This window comes from Triturus cristatus, chromosome 10 (assembly GCF_964204655.1).
Source record: "Triturus cristatus chromosome 10, aTriCri1.1, whole genome shotgun sequence".
NCBI lineage: Eukaryota > Metazoa > Chordata > Amphibia > Caudata > Salamandridae > Triturus > Triturus cristatus.
The window spans coordinates 968,361,551-968,385,299 of record NC_140593.1 but is presented as its reverse complement, the minus strand read 5'-3'; the positions used below and the strand labels follow the sequence as shown (position 1 = coordinate 968,385,299).

General features: G+C 42.6%; 1 protein-coding gene across 1 annotated transcript in view; it reads left to right on the top strand.

Moving 5' to 3' along the window:
- DLEC1 (DLEC1 cilia and flagella associated protein) overlaps positions 1-23,749 on the top strand; it is a 576,582-nt gene that overhangs the window by 468,668 nt on the left and 84,165 nt on the right. Inside the window, exons 30-31 of the mRNA XM_085628869.1 lie at positions 498-727; positions 8,936-9,100. Coding sequence (XP_085484995.1) covers positions 498-727; positions 8,936-9,100 — 395 coding nt within the window. The remainder of the gene's footprint in view (positions 1-497; positions 728-8,935; positions 9,101-23,749) is intronic.

The following is a 23,749-nucleotide window of genomic DNA, read 5'->3' as shown; positions in this document are numbered from 1 at the left end:
CAATACATCTCAAACCTCAAGCAGACATAATCAAATGAAGCAACATTATAGAATGCCCATTGTTGGTTAGTACGTACTGGACTGGGTAAACAGAACTGTTTTTTTCTCTGCACTGGATTGCCCCTTTAAGTACTTTGCCTCTGACTTGGCTCATCATCATTTATACCGATTGTCTTGCCACACCTTAGGTTTACAGAGGTTTGGTTTTAGTTTGATAGCATCTATGTTATCCAATGACATAACCAATGTTTTCTCTCATTTCTACAAACTGCTGCATTGCTCTGCATCTGGTTCACCTCTGTTGAGCCCTATCAAAGTTTATACAGTTCGTCCATCCTCTCCACTTAAGTCACTTTTTGTGAGTCCTCTTGTCAATGAGAGTGATTTGTGCCAGCCTAGGCAAGAAACATTTCTGTCAGAACATGATCAATTAACTCATGAAATTCATATTTACCCAATCCATGAAAAGTATTCATTCTATATATTTTTTTATTTAGATATTCGATTGGACTGGGAGATCTACAATCTGGAAAAAGATGATCGCAAATTGGTCGATCTCTTAGTCTTCTATGGAGATCACTTTCCCCTTAAAGACATAGACGGTAATGAGATCATTGGTTCCAGAATCTCAGATGTATCTGTTAGAGATGAACGTAACCCGGACTGGAACCATATCCCCAGTACTTCAAGTACCTCATCTTCATCCCTTTCCCGTGGGATGGACAATGTAAGCCATAGGTCATCTAAATGTTTCTACTTCTCTTTTACTTTTAATCATAGTGCGCCATCCACAGTATTGTTAAATCCAATGCCTTGTGTTTAATTTAAAAGAATAGAAATGCAGCTTTAGGGGAAGTTTGAAAACTGGGACAAGCTGTGGTATATTTTTTAAGTGCTTCCATGGACACTAGAGATTTAAGTGCCCTGGAGGCAAGTGAGGGCTGTCTTCCTCAGAGCTCATGCTCAGGTGTCAGAGGCCATCTGCCAGAGTCTGGGGAACCCTGCCCTTCTTCCTCCAGTTAGTTTAATAATGTGTAAGGCAATACCTGTCACGTGAGAAGCAACGACTGTGCAGCACAAGGCATTAAACTGTTTGCTTCTGGTTGCTGGCTGATGCACAGTGTGGCTGCCACTCACTCCTAATAGTTCTTTCTCCTAACCATGTTCTTATGCTACTGTTATTTGAGATTTGGTCCATCAGTATATCAACTCTTAAGGAAAGATAGGCCACTTGTAAGGAGATGAGTGGCAGTGGGTCCTCTCAATTTTGTGATCCACTATGTCCATGCATTTTGCCCTCAATTTGAAGGGCTATTATTTATCAACTCAGCATCTCCCAAAGCTGCTGCTGTTTAGGCCACCTGCCAAATCGCTGAAGGAGTTCATAAGGCCAGTTTTTAAAGGTTTATTGATAATATCACTATACTGGTTGTTAGGTTCTCTTCTGTCATGCTGTTAGGCATGGGTTAGTACCTAGTGCAAATGTAGTTAAGCAATGAAATTATATCATTATAACACATTGCGCAATTTCTCCTCTTTCCGGGTAAAAATCCTATTGCAGGAGCTGGGGAACAATTCAAATTAAAAACAACAGTTGATGGACAGAATGCAGAACAATGTCATACATTCACCCCAGTACAGAGATCTGGGCCTAAATCCATTGTTTTTTTGCTCACCATGCCGTTCCAGTTTGAACCCAGCCATATGCAAATCAGTCTTTACCCTGTGCCTCATGGGTACAGTCCAGCCCGAATTGCTAAGCCAGGTCCTCCCTGGACTGGAAACAAACATCCTAGGACCGGTTTCGGGGTTTCACCCCTCTTCAGCCAGGATAGCTTGATTCCAGTGGCATGGAGAGCACGGGACCCACGTCTGGGCATACCCTTCCTACTCAGGGTGACAAATGCAAAAACAACAGTTGATGGACAGAATGTAGAACAATGTCATACATTCACCCCAGTACAGAGATCTGGGCCTAAATCCATCGTTATATTGCTCACCATGCCGTTCCAGTTTAAACCCAGCCATATGCAAATCAGTCTTGACCCTGTGCCTCATGGGTACAGTCCAGCCCAAACTGCCAAGCCAGGTCCTCCCTGGACTGGAAACAAGCATCCTAGCCAGTATAACTTGATTCCAGTGGCATGGAGAGCACGGGACCCATGTCTGGGCATACCCTTCCCACTCGGGGTGACAAATGCAAAAACAACAGTTGATGGACAAAATGCAGAACAATGTCAAGACTGATTTGCATATGGCCATGTCTGAACTGGGGTGGCTTGGTGAGCAAAATAACGATGGATTAAACCCAGATCTGTGACTGGGGGTGAATGTGTTGCCAATGTGCAACATTCCATCCATCATCTTGTGTGTTTTGCTGAACAATTCAAATTAACCAGCTTTGAGTGCTTGTTCACAGGATTTGGATTTTGTACATGACTTTTGTAGCAGAGAGTGCATCCTTGCACCCAGAATAGGCGCAAGAATGCATTTCCAGCTAAAAATAAGTTATGCGAATTTTGCACACACCTTTTTTTTCAGTCATTCCAAATTGATCTTAATTTAATAAAGTCTAAGCCACATAGGTCACACATGCAGAGGGGAATATTACATTTAAATATGTACACCAAATACAAAATAAATATCTACCACTTTTTTTGCAAGAGATCAATACCTAGGTACACTTTACTATCACTCTTACCAAACCTTCAAGCATTCACACAGTACCAATTTCCTCAGTCTCCTTTCCATTTTCATTACTTTTTTCTCGACACAACTTGGACCTAACCTTTTTTCCCAACATACGTATGAATGAACTGACCCCAGTGTTGGAATGCGCCACCTATCTGAAAGCTCACAACATCTCCTCCACATTTATTTTGCCAGAACACCACTCACTCTTGCCAATTACTGGCTACCCATCATCATTCTGTCTGGTTTTACCATGAATCCAATTAATTACTCCGGGATTATTCAACACAGTACCTGTTGGCTAATTCTTTGGTCGATTAAATATCTCTTATTCTCTTGAAAGCATGTCTGTTACAAGCTCCAGAGGGAACCCCTCTCTATTAAACCTAGGTCCTTTGGCCCTCATTGTAGAAGTTTTTCTTGCAAACTCCACCCTTTACCCTTACATACTTACCAAACTCTCAAGTTCCTGGAAAGACCCATAATGCCCAAGACACGTTTACATCAAAGTTTCACAAGCAATTGCACAGGTTAAAAAATTGTCATATTTGTTTTAACTGCATTTTGGCTTTGGACACAAACTGCTGTCTCGGCTTCCTTAATAGGTCTTGGAAAACGAGCAATTCAAGGATTTCATGTGCTTGAGGCAAAATATAATTTTTACTCCTGGATCGCCACATCTACAGCGAAAAAGTGCAATTTCCACTTCCACCACCTCCTCATCGCCAGACTCTCTCTTCCACTTCTCATTAAAAGCAGCATTCACTCAGTAGTGCCACAGCTTATCCACTCCTTCCATCAGCTTCTATCTTACCAAAACGTTCTGGCATTCTCACTCCTAACGCTCAATCTGCAAAATACCTTTCACTGCTGATATTGTAGATACTTTGTGGAGAAGTTATATTCCTGGAGATGATACACTGAACAAGTGGTTTGTGATTTGCCCTACCTTTATGATCCACTCCCTGATGCAATTGAAAAAACACCATAGCCCAAAATTTGTTAGCTCCTTTTATATCTAGCCGTGGACCCAAGGTATGTCTCATCAATTTCTTCTTCAATCCCTTAGACATGAAAGTAATACCAATTTACCAACCTCTTCACTACTCTTACCCATGTGCCTTATAAGCACCAAAGATCTATTAATATTGAGTGAATGTTCTGCAGGTTCCCCCTTGTCCATTCCTGTATGAATCTAAAGGCCTTGTGCCTGTCCACGAACTTATGGGCACAAAAGTATTCATACTTTTCTCTAACAAGCTTGCTTGGAACCTGCAATTCTCTTAAACTTGTCAAGTAGTTATGTATAGTCATCCTTTGGTCTCATACCTCAAAATATCCTTTCCCTATGACTGCTTGACTTTGCCCCAGACTACGGCTATTTTCTAAAAATCCCTAAACCCTTAGTCCCAAGAAAATGGAACAGAGTGGCCTAGTGTCTCTCTCACTAACTCTAACATTAATACTTTGACTCAACATGAGGACATTGACACACTTTCTGACATGGTAGTAGTCAATTGAGCAGCATGTGAAACGTCTCTCAAATAGGATGTTCTTCTTCAGAATATTTGGTCATCATACATGTCTCCACATAGCAAGTTATTAGACCTGTCAGCCTTAAGGTGGTCTTCTCCCAAATATTTGCTTTCCTCCTCTAAGTTTTCCGACCTCATTTTTGCTGCACTCTGAGTACTTTACCAATGCTAAGCTAAAGTGCATGCGCTGCCTCCTCTAAACATGGTAATATTGGCTCATACCCATTTCGCATATTTAATTTACTCGTAAGTCCCTAGTACAGTGCACTACATATGCCCATGGCCTTTAAATTAAATGCTACTTGTGGGTCGGCAGCACTGATTGTGTCATCCACTTAAGTATTCCTTTAAACAGGTCTCAGGCCTGCCATTGCAGAGAATGTGAGTGCTGTTTAAACTGCCATTTCGAACTGTCAAAATAAACATTTTGCTAGGCCCAATCCATCCTGTTTAATACATATAAGTCACCCGTAGGGAAGGCCCTGGACAGCCGAGAGGGCAAGGTGCAATGTATTTACAAAGCTGGACATGTACTTGTTAAGTTTTACATGTCCTGGTAGTGAAAAACACTCTTAAATTCATTTTTCACTACTGCAAGGCCTATCTCTTCCATAGGAGTTGCCTTATTACATTTTATAATTGTCATTTCTAATGGGGAAGAGATGGCTCATTCAAGTTTGGTGTCTCTGGAATGAAAATTTTAAATCCTAACTTATGGTGAAGTTGGATTTTAAATTGCAATTCGGACAATGGCACTTTAGAAACTTGGCATTTTCTTCCCTTAGCTATTTGGTGCATGCAGCCTGTCTCTGGTCACATGACCGGGTGTTGTTGACAGTTGGACTCTGTTTATTCCTCCCAGACTGCCATACACAATTGGAGCTTAGGTGTGCCTGAGTGGGCCATCACTGGCAGGGTGAAAGGGAGGAGCTGGGCCTCACCTACACCTGAATAGGCTGTGTCTTGTCTCCTCACAAAAGGCTGCATACCCCCTGTAGTTAGTCTGGAGCCAAGGCAGGTAAGGTAGGGCATATGTGCACTTCAAGGGCATGCCTCTAGAAGCTTCTCCCCACTTCAAAGGCACGACTGTTTACTAAAAAAAGGACCTCAAACACCACCACTTCCGTACACTACTGGACTTGTGGTTACTCTGCCAGGAAGAAAGACTGCTGTGCTGTTGAAGGACTGTCACTCTGCTAAACTGCTGCTCTAAAGTAACATTTTCCTTGCTTTGCTGACCTGCTGCCTTCCTGCCTGGGTGAGTAGGACTGGACCTGCATCTCTTGAACCCAGAGTGGCTCCCAGGGCTGGTGGTTGGCCTCCTGATCTGAGCCTCAGGGACATAAACAACTTTGCACATACACATGGACTCTGCTATCTGTGATTCTACTTTTCCAAGTGGTGCCACCCCAGTCCATGACCCTTGGAAGCGACTCCGCCCCAAGCAGAACCAATGTATCTCCTCTGCTGAGCAGCGCATCCCCGAGCAGAACTGATGTATCGCCGCTGTTGCGTGGATTAGATCTGTCACAAAGACCTGCATCACCTCCGCAGTCCTCCTAAAGGATGCATCACAAAACTTCGCGGCGCATCTACAGCACAGGTCCTTGCATCTTTTGTTGTCGGCAGCCTCCATAATGATGCCCCACTCCGCATCGCAGCCTCCTCAGGACCGAATCGCAGCACTGCACACCAGACGCTGGACTTCACATCCCAGGCCCCATCGTTGGGATCCCCGACGATAACGTCATAGAACCTCACATCGCAGCCTCACCGCATCTTGAAACTGATGCATCGCTTCGGCTTCGCGCTGCATCTTTGATGCGGAGCCATGCATCGCTCCAAAAGGAGGATTTGAGGTACTCTGTTCAGGAGGTCTAACTGGGACCCTGTAGCCAGCCCGTACTCCATCACGGTCAGCTTGAACTTGTGACTTTGTCCCAGTCCGGTTCGACGAGATGTCCCCAGTTGGCGCTTTGTGTCACTAAAAACTTTAATATTCAATATCTCCGGTTCTAGTAATTGTTTTTTTATCGTTTTGGTCTTGTTATATTCATAAAACCTTACTATAATATTCATAAATCTGTTGTGCGTTCTTTATGTGGTGTGTTTTCACTGTTTAACTATTTGAAGTGTTGCACGAATACTTTACGCATTGCCTCTGAGTTAAGCCTGACTGCTCTATGCCAAGCTTCCAAAGGGGTAAGCACAGGTTAATTTGGTGTTTGCATGTGCCTTACCCTGACAAGGATTGTGGTTGCTGCTTGATCGGGGACCAGTCAACCAACAACCCAATTTCTTACATATGTTAATTAAATAAAGTAATCATTATTCATTGTTCAGTTCATATAAGAGATAAAGCTAATCAAAATGAAGAGTAGTGTCATCATCGTGAACATCTTCCTTCAGCCACATTAGAAATAAAACAATAAGTTTAAACTACCATTGTAGTCACTGCCATCGTACATGCCTCAGTTGGCACAATGAGTGCAGTAGAAACATTGAAGGCACTGTTCATTTAAGTTATTAATATTTGTGCTTTGTTGAATATGCAGGGGTGGGAGACTCTCTGGTGTAGTACCCAGTCGCATCTCTTGATTCAAGTTTGACCACAGCGACGACCTACAACCCCATCCCTATAGGGCAATATTTAAACTCTACCATGGATGATATCCTGATTTACTCCACCTGGAGAATGCATGTTTGCATGAGTGTGTGCATGTTATAAGCATTTCTCCACAGTAGCGATATACACAACTTGGTTTGGAATGTATATTAAGCAGGTATCTTTGGTCCTGATGAAGGCCACTGAAATTGGCAGTAACATGTAGACTTCCAGAAGTCTAATGCTGAAGTAATTCTTATCTCTATGTGTCACCTCTTTTTAAGCATTACCAGAGAACCCCATCAAGAAAGACATTTTTGGGGATTCCTACTAGGTAATCTTAGAATTTCCATCTAAGAACCCACATACGTGTACCATCAAGTGCTCCTTTCAAGGTTGAGCCCATCCAAATGATAAAGCATGCCACAAAATGTGGGTGAGAGTCCTTTGAAACCACATGGTGGGTTCTTGTAGGTGTTTCTGCATTCTGGAATCATTTATCAGGTTCCTTTTGATTTCTTGTGATTGGTTATATCTTTGGGGCATGTACATGTATGAGGGCAGGAAGGCAAATATAGCCAACTGTAATCCTTCTACCTCGCCTATCTGTGTGATATATGTGTACTCAGTTCTCAAAGAGACTTCCCACAGCAGAACTTGTACCTTCTAACTGTAGGGCCCTCACAGAATAAGAACAAGCTCAATACTTGCACACTTACAAAGTAGACTTGCACAACCTTACTGCCAGATGGCAGTGATAGCAATGTGACTGCAAGCACAAAAGCCTGAGGATACATCCACATCCTTGTGTCTGTCCACCTCTGTTGAGTGCAGTCTCCAACTGGCGACAGCAATTAGATTTTGTAAGCTGCAGGGCACAGAGTATAGGGGCATTTATAAGTTGTTCAGTCAATATCCCTGAGTTGGATACCACTCCTCCTCAATCATGACTGGTCCGGTTTGCCTGCATCTGGGATTACCCTATACAAGAACACCTGGCCCAATTTTACCAGGTGCAGAAACGCACCCAGTAAAATCCCTTGGGGACTTGGCTGGGGTTGTGGGCAGAAGAGCAGCCCAGTCCCCCACTGCACAAACTCCTACAGAACAGTGCCGTGTGCAGCACTCACCCACCCGATGACCCACAGCCTGCTCTGCACCAGACACACTCTCCACACTCACCCTGCATAGTCCCCCTGTTCCCATTTACAACCAAGTAAGATCATGTGGTAAACAGTAGCAGAATTGTTCCTAGAATTGTGGATAAGCATGCATAAAAGAAGCCAGTAAATCTGGGTACACGTTCTTTTCCCCATTCTGGGTACAAAAACTCATAATTGCGCGGTGCAGGGGTTTGGTGTACCTGGTAGTTAGTGATTGCAGATCCAGTAATATCTGCACCCTAGCACTATGCACTCTTTCAACATTTCTTTGTCACAGGAAGGTATAGTGCTGACCGTAAGAGGTGTACCCATGATGCTTAAAGTTTACAGTCCACAATGGTGTATAGCACATTAAATTGTAACCAAATAGTAACTTAACTCTAGGAGCTTCTGCCTCAACAACAAAGTTAAAATATAAATATCTTCACACAGAATTCAGTAGATAAGAATGTTCAGGCACCCTGAGGTGTAGTAGCAGTAGAGGTAGTGCTGCCCTGTGGGACTACAAGAAGATCGATGGGAACACATGATGGTTGTCTGGGCGGAAATGGTTAATCATCTGAGTCACTTTGCACTACTGGAAGAAAACAAATGCACAGACATACAGAAAGATCCAACTCCCCAGAATCGCAATTTCTCATTTTGGATCCCGCTGTCTGAAATATTCACTCTCCAAGTTAGTAACCATGCCAATCATGGGAAGCTGCACTTACCTCAGAATGAATATGCATGTTAACCATACAGCTTAACTACTAACTAGTCTGGTATTAGCCTAAAATTAATTTATTTGGGGATTTTCTTTACACAAATGGGTTTCTCCTTTGAACACAATTTCACCTTAGAACTCATACCAGCAGTGTAGGAAATTGTTTATTTTTTTCAAGCTGTGTGTTGGAGTTTTTACCCCTGCTTAATTGTGGAGTATATGTGTGTATTTTTAGCATGCAGAAGAATATGAGGAAGAAGAAGAGGAGGATTTTGAAGAGCAAGATTTTCCTGAAGAAGGAGCTCCAGAAGCAAAGAACAAGAAGCTAATTTCTGTAATTCTTCGAGCACATGAAGGTGTTCCCTCAGACTATCCCTTCTGCGTCACTCCCAGACAGATTGTAAGTGTTTCGACTCATTTGCTAAAGCCCACAAACATACATAGCCATTAAAGATAATGGGGTAACCCAAAAATCGTCACCAGACCTGGGTACAGTACGGGAATACAAAAAATGGTCCGTGACTCATTCGAAGATAACTAGATTCTAATCTCTATAGTCTGTGTTGTGTAAAAATCAACAAAAGCATTAAATCCCATGGAGAAACCACTACGTTTTTATGCAATCAAAAATATATTATGAATGCATACACTAAATTAGAAAACAAAACCAAAAAAGCACCAAAGAAGCAAATTTCATCTGCAATACATTTATTCCATATGTTAGACTTAATAAACAATTCTATACATTTGATAATAGGTTGCATAAAAGGGGAGGAAAAGGGGGAATAAGATGTGCTCGTGTAGGGTAGGTGAGAGTGAGGATCACAGGTTTAGGAATAGTCAATTCAAATAATTTTCAACAACAACCTGGTAAAGAAGACCAGTGTAGAGAGACCTGTCCAACATAGAAAATGTTTTAACAATAATGTATTCAAATCAAACATGCATCAATACATTTTCAAAATATAGGGTGGGCGACAGGTACAGGCCTCATGTGGGTAGGGAGCGTCGACGTTTCGACTCGGCTAATGCAAGGAGGGTGTTTTTGGACCTGTGCTGCGAGTCTTCTTCAGGATGGGCTAAAGCAACCTGGGGGTAGAGAGTGTCTAAATTACTATGGCGCTGCGATACTCGTAGCGGTATAAGTGAGGACGTAGTGGAGACACTGACCTAATCCTGGTGCCAGACCGGCATCTCAGGTATGTAGAAGATCCAAGGTGGGTCGGTAACCTCTGACACACAACCATGCTCTGATAGTAGGGATTTGATCAGGAGCCCAAACGTGGCTTCCTCACCCCTAGGTGTGGTAACATCCAAAATTCTCAATGATATATGCCCCAAGGTTGGGCGTCGCTAATTCAATATTCGATTAAATCAGAATTCCTGAGGAAATCAAACATATGGGCAGGCATTAGAGATCCCATATGTTACAATTATAACAATGAGTTTGTGTTACCAATCCAGAATTAATAGATTGATTGGACTTAGTTTATGTAACCTTCAAAGGTCAAAAATTATAGGGCATCCCTAATGCAATAATCGATAAAATCGGGCATAGGGCAACAAATGTAAATATTAAATATATAGCTGCTTAACAAGGCGTGTGAGGAAACACAGGCCAGACCAGTAGTACTATCTTTACTCACATGGATAGGAACAGAGGAAATATAATAAGCCTGCATCCTAATCTGTAATAGGGCATACATGATATTGTTTTTTGGACTTGTTGTTTGGCAACTTGTTTCCAGAATGCCTTCTCTAAGCATGTATCAGAAGTAGCTGGGGAATGGCCGGAGTGTTACTAGCCTTGAGCAGGGATGAGACAGCAGGATGAATATGGGAGATGTGGGAACAGAGCCAGGAACTCACTTGAATGCATTGCAGAATAAGCATGTTTGTCTAACCTTTAAATTCTGTAAAATAGAGAATTGCCAAAATTATTAACATTGAAGTTTTTGCTGACCCTTGAAAAGACTAGTGGGTTGATACTAAAAATCTGTATATTCTCTCTTGTTTCTAATGTCATTTTACCACAGAGTCATAAAACAGGAGTTACTTTGAGAGAGATGGAAAAGCGTCATCACAATTCATGTATAAAGGAGAGATAATGTATTCCCCCTACTTACTTAGTCAACAATTTTGAAACTTTGAATAGGAGTGTCAAGGAGGGCAAATAAGGCAGAGTTTTGTTGTTATATCATGTTCTGTTTTGTTATTGTATGTCATGTTGATGTGTTGGCTGATATTCAAAGGTGAGTGTGTTGCAAAATATAATTCATTCACTGTTGAGGTTTTCGACAAGAAAAAGGTAAAGGCTATGTGGGTAGGATCAGTAGTCATTGTGCTAGTCTTTAGAGTGGGTTTATTTCATCTACATATCTGTAAAAGCATCTTAGAAGCATCCTCAAGATCTTTATTGACAAATTCTAAATGACACAGCAAGACTCAAGCGCAAAGCCCACTTAGAGCACCTCTCTTTCAAATTCCGTCTCTCAACAAATGAGCTTGGTAAAAGGCTACCTAAGGTTCAGAAGCTTTCTAAAGATCCATCAGAGAATTTCCATTTCTACAGCATTTCAGATGCCTACGGCAGCTTGTTGTTTCCTCAGTCTGGAGTGTCATGTTTGTTTCCATCTATTGTAACATTGCTACTATTCCTTGCAGACTGTAATCTGTGTCTTGTTTCTGCTCCAACTTGTTATTCCCTTGCCGTGTGTTCTGTTTCACTCTCCCTTATCACCAGTTTAAGATGGCAAATCGAGTTCTGAGTGTTCTATAAAAACTCAAAGTGAAAACATATTGATAACTGTACCATTTAGATCAGTTCTCTACCCTGTGAGTGCTAGCTTTCTGGGATACAAAGTTATTGTAAGGAAAATATGTCTCTTTATCAGGCAGATCAAAGGGATACCACTTAGAATTGGATAGCCCTGCAAACAATATTTTCAAGCTCTAGTTTTAATTGCATTTCTCAGTGATGTTGTGCCAGACCCCTTCAAGTTATGGCACAAGCATGCAGGTAAATTAGTGTGGCATCAATATACTCCTGTTTGTGTTAAATTAGTTGTAAATTAGCTCCAATATGTACCTATCGATTCCAAATACTGTATTGACATATGGTCTCAATGCAGAAAATACTGGGACCCCCTTTATACAAGATAATTTTCCAATAGGTCAGGGAGAAAAGGGGAAAATGAAGCCAATCTACCTAATAATACTCCCTCTTGACCTAAACAACAGTTATTTATATATAAACTAGCACACAAAGCACAAAAGTGTATTCTTAATATTTTTTATTTTTCGTATTTTTATATTTTCATTTTTTCTGTATAAAAATATAATCAATTTTGAACAGATAATTCAATTTTTCATAAATGAACGTTTTCACTTATACTTTACACATTGTTCATGTCAATTCGATAAGACAAAGATATTCTTTTGATTCATGACAAAAAAAGGAAAACAAAACCCAGGGAGAAAGAACACTGCACATACAAACTCTTCATTCATGCATACACATATCAGACATTCTGTACACATATATCTCAGTAGCTTTACCACTTAACACATAATGAGTGGTAAGGTAGTCCTAATAGCCCCCCAAAAAAGGAGCTGCTACAAAAAAATTTTTGTAGGATCTACAAGAAGATTTGGTCAACGCGTTTCGGTGGTATAAGCAAACGTGGAAACCACCTTCTTCAGGACCAGCTACTTCTCTTAGCGCAAGTTCTCAAAACCTGGGGTATTATTTGGGGGGACAATATCACCCTACAAAGCCTGCTGTTTGTACTGTAAGACGTAATCACAGTGGAAATTCTTCCTCTTATTTGTCTGTTTATCTGTAGATGTCCGATAGTGGTTAGACTCTAAATCCCACTAAATGTAGTATGCGGCTAGGAGACATCCAACAATGATTCCGTAGTACTCCATGTATCTTTAAAAGAAAGTTTGTTTAAAGATCACCAAAGTATATTATTTCCATCCATAACCAGATATAGGCAGAGTCTCAACCGTACAAATACACGCTGTTGCAATTCTTTACGGTGTCCCAGCGCTCAAAACATCTAAGTCCTTCAGTCACACGTAAGCATCCTCAGATCGTCCTGCTGTCAGGAAGTGAGCCTACACCCAAATGCGTGTATCTACTTCTACTCCTCCCTCCGTAGTCAAGATTGTCAAAGCCGTATCATCAGCATTCAAAACATCTAAGTCCTTCAGCCACACGTAGGCGTCCTCAGATCGTCCTGCCGTCAGACGGCAGACGGCAGGACGATCTGAGGACGCCTACGTGTGGCTGAAGGACTTAGATGTTTTGAATGCTGATGATACGGCTTTGACAATCTTGACTACGGAGGGAGGAGTAGAAGTAGATACACGCATTTGGGTGTAGGCTCACTTCCTGACAGCAGGACGATCTGAGGATGCTTACGTGTGACTGAAGGACTTAGATGTTTTGAGCGCTGGGACACCGTAAAGAATTGCAACAGCGTGTATTTGTACGGTTGAGACTCTGCCTATATCTGGTTATGGATGGAAATAATATACTTTGGTGATCTTTAAACAAACTTTCTTTTAAAGATACATGGAGTACTACGGAATCATTGTTGGATGTCTCCTAGCCGCATACTACATTTAGTGGGATTTAGAGTCTAACCACTATCGGACATCTGCAGATAAACAGACAAATAAGAGGAAGAATTTCCACTGTGATTACGTCTTACAGTACAAACAGCAGGCTTTGTAGGGTGATATTGTCCCCCCAAATAATACCCCAGGTTTTGAGAACTTGCGCTAAGAGAAGTAGCTGGTCCTGAAGAAGGTGGTATCCACGTTTGCTTATACCACCGAAACGCGTTGACCAAATCTTCTTGTAGATCCTACAAAAAATTTTTGGGAGCAGCTCCTTTTTTTGGGGGCTATTAGGACTACCTTACCACTCATTATGTGTTAAGTGGTAAAGCTACTGAGATATATGTGTACGGAATGTCTGATATGTGTATGCATGAATGAAGAGTTTGTATGTGCAGTGTTCTTTCTCCCTGGGTTTTGTTTTCCTTTTTTTGTCATGAATCAAAAGAATATCTTTGTCTTATCGAATTGACATGAACAATGTGTAAAGTATAAGTGAAAACGTTCATTTATGAAAAATTGATTTATCTGTTCAAAATTGATTATATTTTTATACAGAAAAAATGAAAATATAAAAATACGAAAAATAAAAAATATTAAGAATACACTTTTGTGCTTTGTGTGCTAGTTTATATATAAATAACTGTTGTTTAGGTCAAGAGGGAGTATTATTAGGTAGATTGACATATGGTCTCATTCACAATAAAATGAGCAAATCTATGATCAATGAGTCTCCAAGTGGGAAATACTCTTGATTTTTACTAATTTAGCTTGGTTTGGTAAGGATAAAACTATTATGGACCAATCATTATACAGTGCCTTTTTATATTTCTGCCTGCAGGTTTCCTAGTTCTGCCAAGTGTTTCCTTCTGAAAAAACTACTCAGTCTGGACCAGAAACAATAAAGAAATGGTGGCCACAGCCTTTAAAATGACACCTCCCAATTTACCCTCAAATATAGAAGAGGCAGCATCTGACTTTAGTAGCAAGATTTGCATAGCTTTAGATAAGATTGCTCCAATGATACCTTCCAGGATCTCACATAAGAAAATGCTAATAAATAGTCTCTGCGATTAGTTTGCATGATGAGTGACTTTTTATTCTACTAGAATTGACACTATTGGGAAGAGTCTTATTAAACTTTCTGCATGTATTAACAATATTTGTCCTTCACAAGGACTATGTGATAGGCTAGCGCCATTTTTTTGGGAAAATATTTGGAAGATTGAAGCAAGTTATTCTTCTCCCAGAAACAGGGATCATAGGGATAGTAATGTATTGTCATCAGCCAGTACTACAGCTTCCAATCTTTCTGAATATAGTACTATTGCTGCTTGTGAGATGCAGGCTATGCTTACAGGGGTGAAGTAGGGCGCTACTGTTCACCTCAAGTGATATCTCTGGTGTCTGATTTTCTCATTGATTCAGTTTCGCATTTGTGTAATTTGTCACTGAGCACGGCGTAGAAAATCTGCCTTTTTGCATGGTCACCCCTTATTTTTTGCGGGCTTTAGAACTCTGTGCGCTTTAACCCTGCTAACCGCCTGTGCTCCTCATTTAAACATAGTCGAATTGGCATATTCTTAATTTATATATTTAACTTACATTTAACTTGTATATATATGCCTAGTATATGGTACAACATGTAACCAGGGCTTGTATGTTAAATGTCACTAGTGGACTACAGCACATATGGTGCCATCTACTACAATGACATTGTAAAACATGGTTTCAGGCCTACCATTGTAGCTTGACTTCGGCAGTTTAACTAGTGCATTCGACCTGTCCTAACAAACCCTTTTGACAGATGAAAACCTCCTTTTAAATATTTAAAATTCACCCCTACTTAGGCCTTATAGCCCATAAGGCAGAGTGCATGGTATGTAAAAGTCGAAATGTAGAAAATTAATGTTAATATGTTCTTACAGTGATTTGCACACTAGAAACTACTGTTGCAGGCTTAGCTGTCCTATGTAGAAAACAAAAGTGCAGATTAAAATCCTAATTAAGTAACTCCTGAATGGGACTAGCTAGAAAAATAATTAAACTATCATTGTTGATACTTGTTAAAAAACCAATTCAATTGTGAAGTCAGATTTTTATTAAATATTAAGGAAAGTAACTTTTAGAAATATAACTTTTCCTACCTGAAATGACTGCAGGCTAATTTTCATTTGCACTCCAACTTCTTATGGCCAGTAACTAGCTTTTGAATAGGTTTAAATGAGGCGTCCCTTCCAGAAGCAACAAAATACGTCACTGTGATTGACAGGTCAACCTGAATGGACAGAGAGGACTCCTTTGAGATCAGCAGAAGGGTAGGGGCGGTGAGCACTCTTTTTGACACAGTTAAATCTTGCTGGGTTGGCAAATAACTCTTGACAGATCTGCTGGGTGTACATAAAATACTGGGGGCTCACTTGAGAAGAAGGGACAATTCTTGTTTATCCACTGTCTGGTTGTTGATGAACCCTGCTTTGTCCTAACAGTCTTCTTTCGCTGGGTCCATTGGGGGCACAGTGGTTGCTTCTAACTGGATTTTGGTCTTAGATGTGGAAGGACACTATGATTACCACAGCACACTCCCAACACACACCGCTAGCCCTCAGGGCCTAAGTTGAGTGTGTCTGAAAACATTTGCCATTTAGAAAATTCCTAAAGTGGGTAATGTAGTTCCAGGAACATATACTCCATTTGTTAGGGTAATGACAAAAAGGGGGGGGGTATTAATTTATACAGGAATAATGGCGCCTGCAATGTAACATGCTGTAACTGCGTGAATTCAAGTTCAGCGATGCAACAGGTGAGGGGAAAACCCCTAAAACCCTCCAATTAGGACCATGAGTCCAAAGTACATAAAGTCAAATCCTGTGCACACGCATTCGTGTGATTTGAAAGTTCATCAATGTAGAAAATCAAAGCAAGTCTGGTCTTTTGTTTAGTGTTCTTATACTTTATTCCAGAGAACAGCACAGGGTCCAGCCAACACGTGTTTCGTCGTATGGGTAATGACACTGATTTCCTCAGGGCTGTATAGTTACTCAATCGAAGATTAAATGCCTAGTTCCCGGTTATATTTCCGACCTGGCTAGGTCATTCCAATCCAAGTGTTAAGATCCAAATGCATCAGATTCGTCAATCTTTGAAATTATATTGCTTTCTTATCAAGGACTGTGACAATGTGAACGGTCATATGTCAGTGCGTGTGAGATTACAACCAAAAGAACAAAGTATGCCTTTGAAATGTACGCTGTTCATGTAAATATGGGCGAACTATGCCATGGGATCTGCAGTGGGTAAGCTGATCCCTGTCCCAATACCGGCGAAGCGTTCTGACCGGTATTGGGACAGGGATCAGCGTACTCGCTGCAGATCCCATGGCATACTTCACCCGGATTGTCACAGCTATCTGCTTTGTGCAATAACTATCAGTAAATTGAGCTCAGGACAATTTAGTGACTTTGACGGTTCACGCTGACAAGGTGAGGTGTGTAATTTAGATTTTTCACAGCCTGCTGGGCAGAAAATCTGGGTTTTATTAAAGACACAGAGGCTAAGATTATGCAAATCTCCTTTATTGCCACAGCTCAGCAATAACAATGAAGAGAATATAGAACTTCGAAACATTCCAAATATAGTATACAGTCCATGAGCACACAGCCATCTTCCTTCTTTGTCCAATGCTGCGAACGAAAAAGATGAACTCAGCAAAACAAACTTCAATTATGACGTTGAACGAGCCATTTCCATTAAGCAATTGTAGATATCTTATTCTGAAAAAGAAAAGAGACAGAAAATGTCAAAAGATAAAAACCTTAGGGAGGGTTAATTAGTGGAGGGATAATCTTAGCCTCCGTGTTTTTAATAAAATCCAGATTTTCTGCCCAGCAGGCTGTGAAAAATCTAACTTTTATGGCATGACACGGAGGCCAACATTATGCAAGTTTAAAGTGAACTAAGTATGTTGTCAATCACAGTATTGATTTGTCTAAAGTAAAAAAAATTAAACATACTCTCATTTGACCAGTCAGCGGCTCTTAGAATATCTTGTAGCCCTCCAACTAACATTAAAGCTTTTGAAGCTGATACACCCCTAAGAGAGTGTGCACCAAAAATCGAAATATCAACACCACTTTCACTCTTCACTTCTTTGACCCATCTCGTAAGCATGGGAGATGTAACTTGTTTGTTAGAAGATCTGTGAGAGATCAGTAGTTGTGTTTCAGTTCCTTGCAAACGTACCGTTTTCTTTTCATATTCTTTAAGACATTTGACAACACACAAACTTTCATTCAGAGGAAAGAAAGGATAAAAGATAGAGGACGACATAGTTTTGGTCCTTTTCTTAAGGTAAAAGCAAACTCCCTTAGGCCCTGCTAGTAACGTCCAGAGCCTTGACATCTGAGGTTCGTCTGAAGGACACCAAGCAAAGTAACACGGTAAGCTTATAAGAAATACGTTTGGGAGAGAGAGGTTAACGTTATCTCCCCAAGAGGAAATAAGTTGCAATATGTTTCTTACGTCCCATAAGGCTGTATATTTAGGAGTTGGAGGATTGAGAACCCGCATGCTTCTCATAATCTTTTTTGTTAAAAGGTTTTGACCCACTGACACACCATTGATTAAGGAATGTCCTTCAGCTACTGCTGACCTATAGACAATCACAGTTCTGTAACTCAGGCCAGAAGCAAAGAGTTCCAATAGAAGATTAACTGCATGAACTAAATCAGTTGAAACGGGATCATAGTGTTGTTGAAGACACCAGCAAACCCATTTGGTCGTGCCTTCCTTGATCCAGATGCCCAAGATTCAGATATGAGTTGGAAAGCATTGTGCGAAAAGCCAGGGATTTACCATTGTCGCCTGAAATCTTCCGCCGTCAGGACTAACAGGCTTTGGTCTAAGAGAGGATGTGATTCGCCCTGAAGACCCAGGTGTAGTTGTCTGAAAGGTGGTATTAGAATTGGGAAGTCCGTGGTCATCTCCAAGATGACAGGAAACCATGCCTGAGACCTCCAGAGGGGGGCTATGACCACCATACTCTGAGGGTACCGGCGCCCGTGTAAGAGAAGGCATGGAAGCATGACAAACAGCATATGGCTTTAAGCCCTGCCAGTCCTGGAGGAAGGCATCCACTCCTGCTGCTAGAGGGTCCAGCCTCCAACTGAAAAGGTTCATCATCTGAGTGTTCACTCTGTCTGCGAAAAGGTCGGTCCCGAAGGGTTTAACTTCCAGTTGCTGGAGTCCTTGAAATTCCTGGAGAACCAGTCCGATACCCCATTGTTTAAAGCAGGGATGTGTTCCGCTGTGACGGACAGTCCCTTGTTCAAGCAATATTCCCAGAAAACGTTCGCTATTTTGGTCAGGCCCTTTGAATGTGGTCCTCCCATCTTGCTGGCGTATTTTACTGCAGATACATTGTCCATGCGTAACATTATACAGCATTTCAATGACTTCTGGGTGAAGCTTCCAACCGCAAAGGAACCTGCAAGAAGTTCCAGGCAGTTGATGTGTAGTTTCTTCTCCTCACATGTCCACCGAACTCCTGTGGAAGAATCGCCACATGTGGCACCCCAACCCTCTAGACTTGCATCTGATTCTGTTATCAAATCTGAGGATTCCCCAAAGATGGCTTTGCCATTTAAGGCTTCTGCATTTTTCAGCCACCAAGATAGTTCTTTCCTCGAGTCTTTGTCCAAGGAAGTGATCTGAGTGTAAGAGAGAGTCGATTTCAGAGCTTTCGCTTTGAGTCTCTGGAGGGCCCTGTAGTGTAAAGGGCCCGGAAAGATTGCCTGAATGGTTGAGGAGAGGAGAACCAGGATCCTGGCTAAGAGTCTCAAGGGAAAGACTTCCAAAGAAAGTATCTTTTTGAGTTCCTTGATCTTTTCCCTTGGTAATTTCAGTTCTGCGGACACTGTATTTAGCATTAAGCCCAGGAATTGAGTTCCAGGCTTGGAGTAGTGCAAGATTTCTTGTCATTTATGACGAAGCTTAGATGTTCCAGAAGGCGGATAGTAAGATTTGTATGGCGAGAGACTGTCGCCTTGGACTGACCCATGATAAGGATATCGTCCAGATAAATTATTAGTCTTACACCCCTTTCCCTTAGCCACGCTACTACCGGACGTAGGACCTTGGTGAAGCACCAAGGGGCTGAGGATAGTCCGAACGGGAGATTGCAAAATTCCCAGAGTTTTCCCTCCCAAGTGAATTGGAGGAACTTCCTGTGTGGGGGCTAAATTGGAATGGTCAAATAGGCATCCTTCAAGTCTAGACGTGTTAGCTAGTCCCCTTTTCTCAGGACATCTCTTAGAATGTGTATTCCCTCCATCTTGAAGTGGTGGTAGGATTCCCACCCGTTTAGACTTTTTAAGTTTATGACAGGCCTCTGCACCTTGTCTTTCTTCTGTACTAAGAATATATTACTGATGAAACCTGTTTCTGAACTCTCTGGTATAGCCCCTTTTGCCAGTAGATCCTTTACCTCCTGAGATACTAGTTTTCTCTGTTCTTGAGAGAAGAATATTTCGCGAGGTGCCTTTGATTGGAAGGGAATGTCTGTAAATTTTATTTTGTAACCCTTCGCGGTTTCCAGAACCCACGGGTCTTGAGTTACCAAGGTCCAGTTCCCAGAGAAAAGGGCTATTCTCCATCCCACCTTTATGGGGGTATCTGAATGGACTTTCAATATTCCTACCTGCGGAGAATCCTCTGCTTCTTCTCTCGCCTCGAAATGGTCTTCCCCTGTTGCGTTGCCTCTGTGGGTAGAAGGTTTGGTTCCCGTAGAATGATGCTTGTTGGAGCCTAGATCCTCGTCCCAGAAAGGGTCTTGAGGTAGACTGACCACGGCCGGGGAACCGACCCCGCATTCTCCCTGCCCTTCCAAAAATGTTATCTTGGAATACTTTTTTAATGTCACGTTGTGACTTTTGAATCGAGCTAAAGGCCCCGACAAATTTGGCCATGTCGCGGATGAAATCTTCTCCCAACAGGAGTCCCTGTGAGGTGGCTCCTCTGTCCTTTTTTGCTAGTTCCATGAGTTTAGGGTCAATTTTAAGGAGTACGCCCTTCCTGCATTCATTGGAAATGGCAGTGTTTGCATTGCCAAGGAGGCAAATGGTTCATTGGACCCACTCACGTAACTCCTTAGGGTCAACAGGAGTTCCATCAATATAGGCGTTTTCAGCCAGGTCAAACAGTTTGGCTAGGGGGCCAATGATGTCGAGCAGACGGTCTTGGCATGACATTCGGCCTTTGTCTATCCCTTTCCTTGGGTCCTTTGCGTCCGTCGCTATGAAAGCGACAACCTTAGGGTCGAGTTCAGGGGTCGAAGAAATTTTGTCTGGAAGGGATGGGCAAGGGCATTCTGGCCTCAGCCTAGATCTCACTTCTTTCGGGATCTCCTTTCATAGCCAGAAACTAATATAATCTGCTACATGTTGAGATGGTAGCTACTCAGGGGATAGGGGATGTTTGATTAGAAGGGTGTCAAACACATCGTCCCCGAAAGGATCAGTGATGCCCATTTTGGAGCCTGAGGCCTTGCTTGCCTCTTCAGAGTTTTCTAATGATTTTTCTGCCTGGACCTCGATGTCCGAGTCAAAGGGTGACGAACATAAGAGATCTATCTCTGCTTCATCCTGTTCGTTACTATCAATGTGTGGGGGGGGGCTCAGGGCCTGTCTGTTGCCCTTCTGTGATGCCCGAGGCGCCATTCTGGTCTCCGCTTGAGAAGCGAGATTGAGGCGTTTTCCCTGATTTCTTTGTCTTTTTGGCAGTTTGGGTAGGGAGCTCTGTTGCGGCTCTTTTCTATGGGGCCTTAATGCACCTTATTTTGCGCCAAATGTGTGCGCAGTACTAGTGGAGGGCCATGCCCTTGATAACATTTCAAATTTTTTATTAATGGTTTTGTTAAATGAGTCCATAGCTTTATCCATGGCCTTAGAAACCATTGACTCTAATTTACCCTCTAGAGTAGTATACGGGTTAGAGGACATTATAAGAAAGAGGGTGTTTAGTTATGTCAAAATAATTGTATGGCATTGCCCCCCTTTTTAGGTCTCACCTACGCAGCGTGCATGCGATGCATAGAAAGAGACCTTTAGCCATTGGCACAGCTTTCCCTGCAAAAACGTGCACACGTTGCATTGCTTCCAATGGCAACGCGTGCAAGTCTAGAGATTCCCTTGCGGGAGCGAGCGGCGGTGCCATATGGTAGCAATTATCGCACCTTGCTGCTCGCTCCCGCAAGGGAATCGCGCAGGCCCCCTCCTCTCTCCCCTCCCCCTGCTGCTGCGCGAGGTGTGTGCTTGTTTCTCTATCTCTCCAACTCTGTATCTCTCAGTCTCCCCTCTTTCTGCCTCTTTCTCCCTCTATATCGCTCCTACTCCCCCATCCTCTAAGTCTCTCCCTCTCTGCCTCTGCCTCTTCCCCATCTCTCTCTCTCTCTCCCTCTCTCTCCGTGTGTGCTCTAAATCCCGCCCCCTTTCCGGATTATTCTCTTTTGCTGTTCTGTCCACTTTGCACTTGTGGGACATGTAATCTTGTTTACCCAATAATTCAGCAGGACTGCATGTTCCAGAATGCAAGGGGAAAAAAATTACACTTAAGAACCTAGTCACGTGTGTAGCTGGAACTCCTGAGCTCTGCTTCAAATTTCTGGGATTTAAAGGAATATGAGCAGAACGCAAGGTAAAGCTAGTTCCATTCTATTACGAAGATAGTGCGACGCTCTGACTGATCTTTTCCCGTGTAGGGGTGCAGTTGCCATGTCTGTCCCTCCAACGGGCCCCTTTGTGCAGCTGCAGATTCCACGAGGCCCCTGGTGACCTTATTCGGGTCACAGCATCCACGCTCCCCTAGGACGATGATCTATTTGATCGTCCCAGGGGTTGTAAATGCTCAGCCCTCTTCTTGGAATTCCGAAATGAAGTCATACCGTCTGCATGAGGACAGCAGGGAGACGGGCCACCTGTTCTGCACCGTGATCAAGTCCGGCTGCCCGAAGGCCAGGAGCCTTCACCGCGGTGCCTAGCAGGCCCGCGAGTTTCACGAAAAGGCACGTGCCCTGTCCTGGCTAAGTGGGACCTGCGCGAGGGTTCCAAGGGAGGTGTGTGGCTATCCCAGGACAAGGGAAGCGTTCGCCGTGCCTCCATGCGTACGCAACGCAAAATGGTGGGAACCCCCTTGGCCTGAATAGTGCTGCATGAGGGGGTTGGAGGCCCTTGAAGGGATGCCCCCCACCCCCTGTACTGCAAGGGTTGTGGTACGCCCTTGCATACGGTTGGTTCATTAGTCTTTAATCTATCCTACAGTGATGAAAAATATATATTTCAGACGGCTGAGATAATAATGTTAAAAAAAAACTCACAGCTGTCAGCTTAAAATGGATACATGGTTAAAAAGTCATAACGAATGGTGCTGAAAATGAAAAAAAACATACTCTGGGAAGGAACTCACTGGTATGCATGTGTGGGGGCATTTGGGGGCTGCAATATTCGGAATTCCCACTCCCAGTCCTGACAAGTAAGGCTGTAGCACTTTGAGGGCCCATAACAAGGGCGCCGGCAAAGGGCTAGATAACTGAGCCGCCTCCTGGACTTTCTCATACTGTGGGCATTGGTAGCACCGGAGGGCGAGGGTAGCGTTAGGAATTTTTGGGGAATGAAGTGCCAGCGTCTGTGTTTTTTTTCCATGTTTTCCCTGGTATTTCATCTAGACTCCTGTTGCTCTGGCAGGAGAAGTATCAAGCGAAAAAGCCAGTCTCTGTAGAGTTCTTATACTACTGCCTGTATGTGATTTACCGGGTTCCTCATGATAAGGCCCTCAGTGGGATACAGATACACAGAAGCAGTGCTTGAAATGGAAAAATAGAGGTGCAGGTACCATGTACTATCTACATGTACTATGTACCAGAGCTTGTTTCGGAGAAGTGCCGGTACTCTCGAATTGAAAGTATTACTTCTCTCTTGAGATGTGCCGGTACTCTCCCTCTCAAAATAAACAAGCATTGGCATAACCAATAGCTCTCGCTTTTAGGACCTTATAAGTGTTTAGTTATCCAGCACAATATCCTTGGTGCAACAACATCAACTGCTGCATGGCTAAACACTTATAAGGTCCCAAAGGCGAGACTTATTGGCTATGCCAATGCTTGTTTTTTTGGGGGGGGGGGGGGGATAGTTTAGCCTGACCGTAACTGTAGGCAAAATAATACCCCCTTTTTTTTGGGGGGGGGTTGATTTTTGTCTAATTTATGCAGAAACTGTGAAGGAAGGGCGTGTCCGCAATAAACTTGCTCCTCGTCAAGTGCCGATCGGGTTAGACAGCAGGAACTGCCAAATGTGGAGTGCTGTAACCAAGACAACCATGCACGTCTCTTGCGTGCGTGGTCATTCCTAAGGTGCTTTCGTTAAATGCT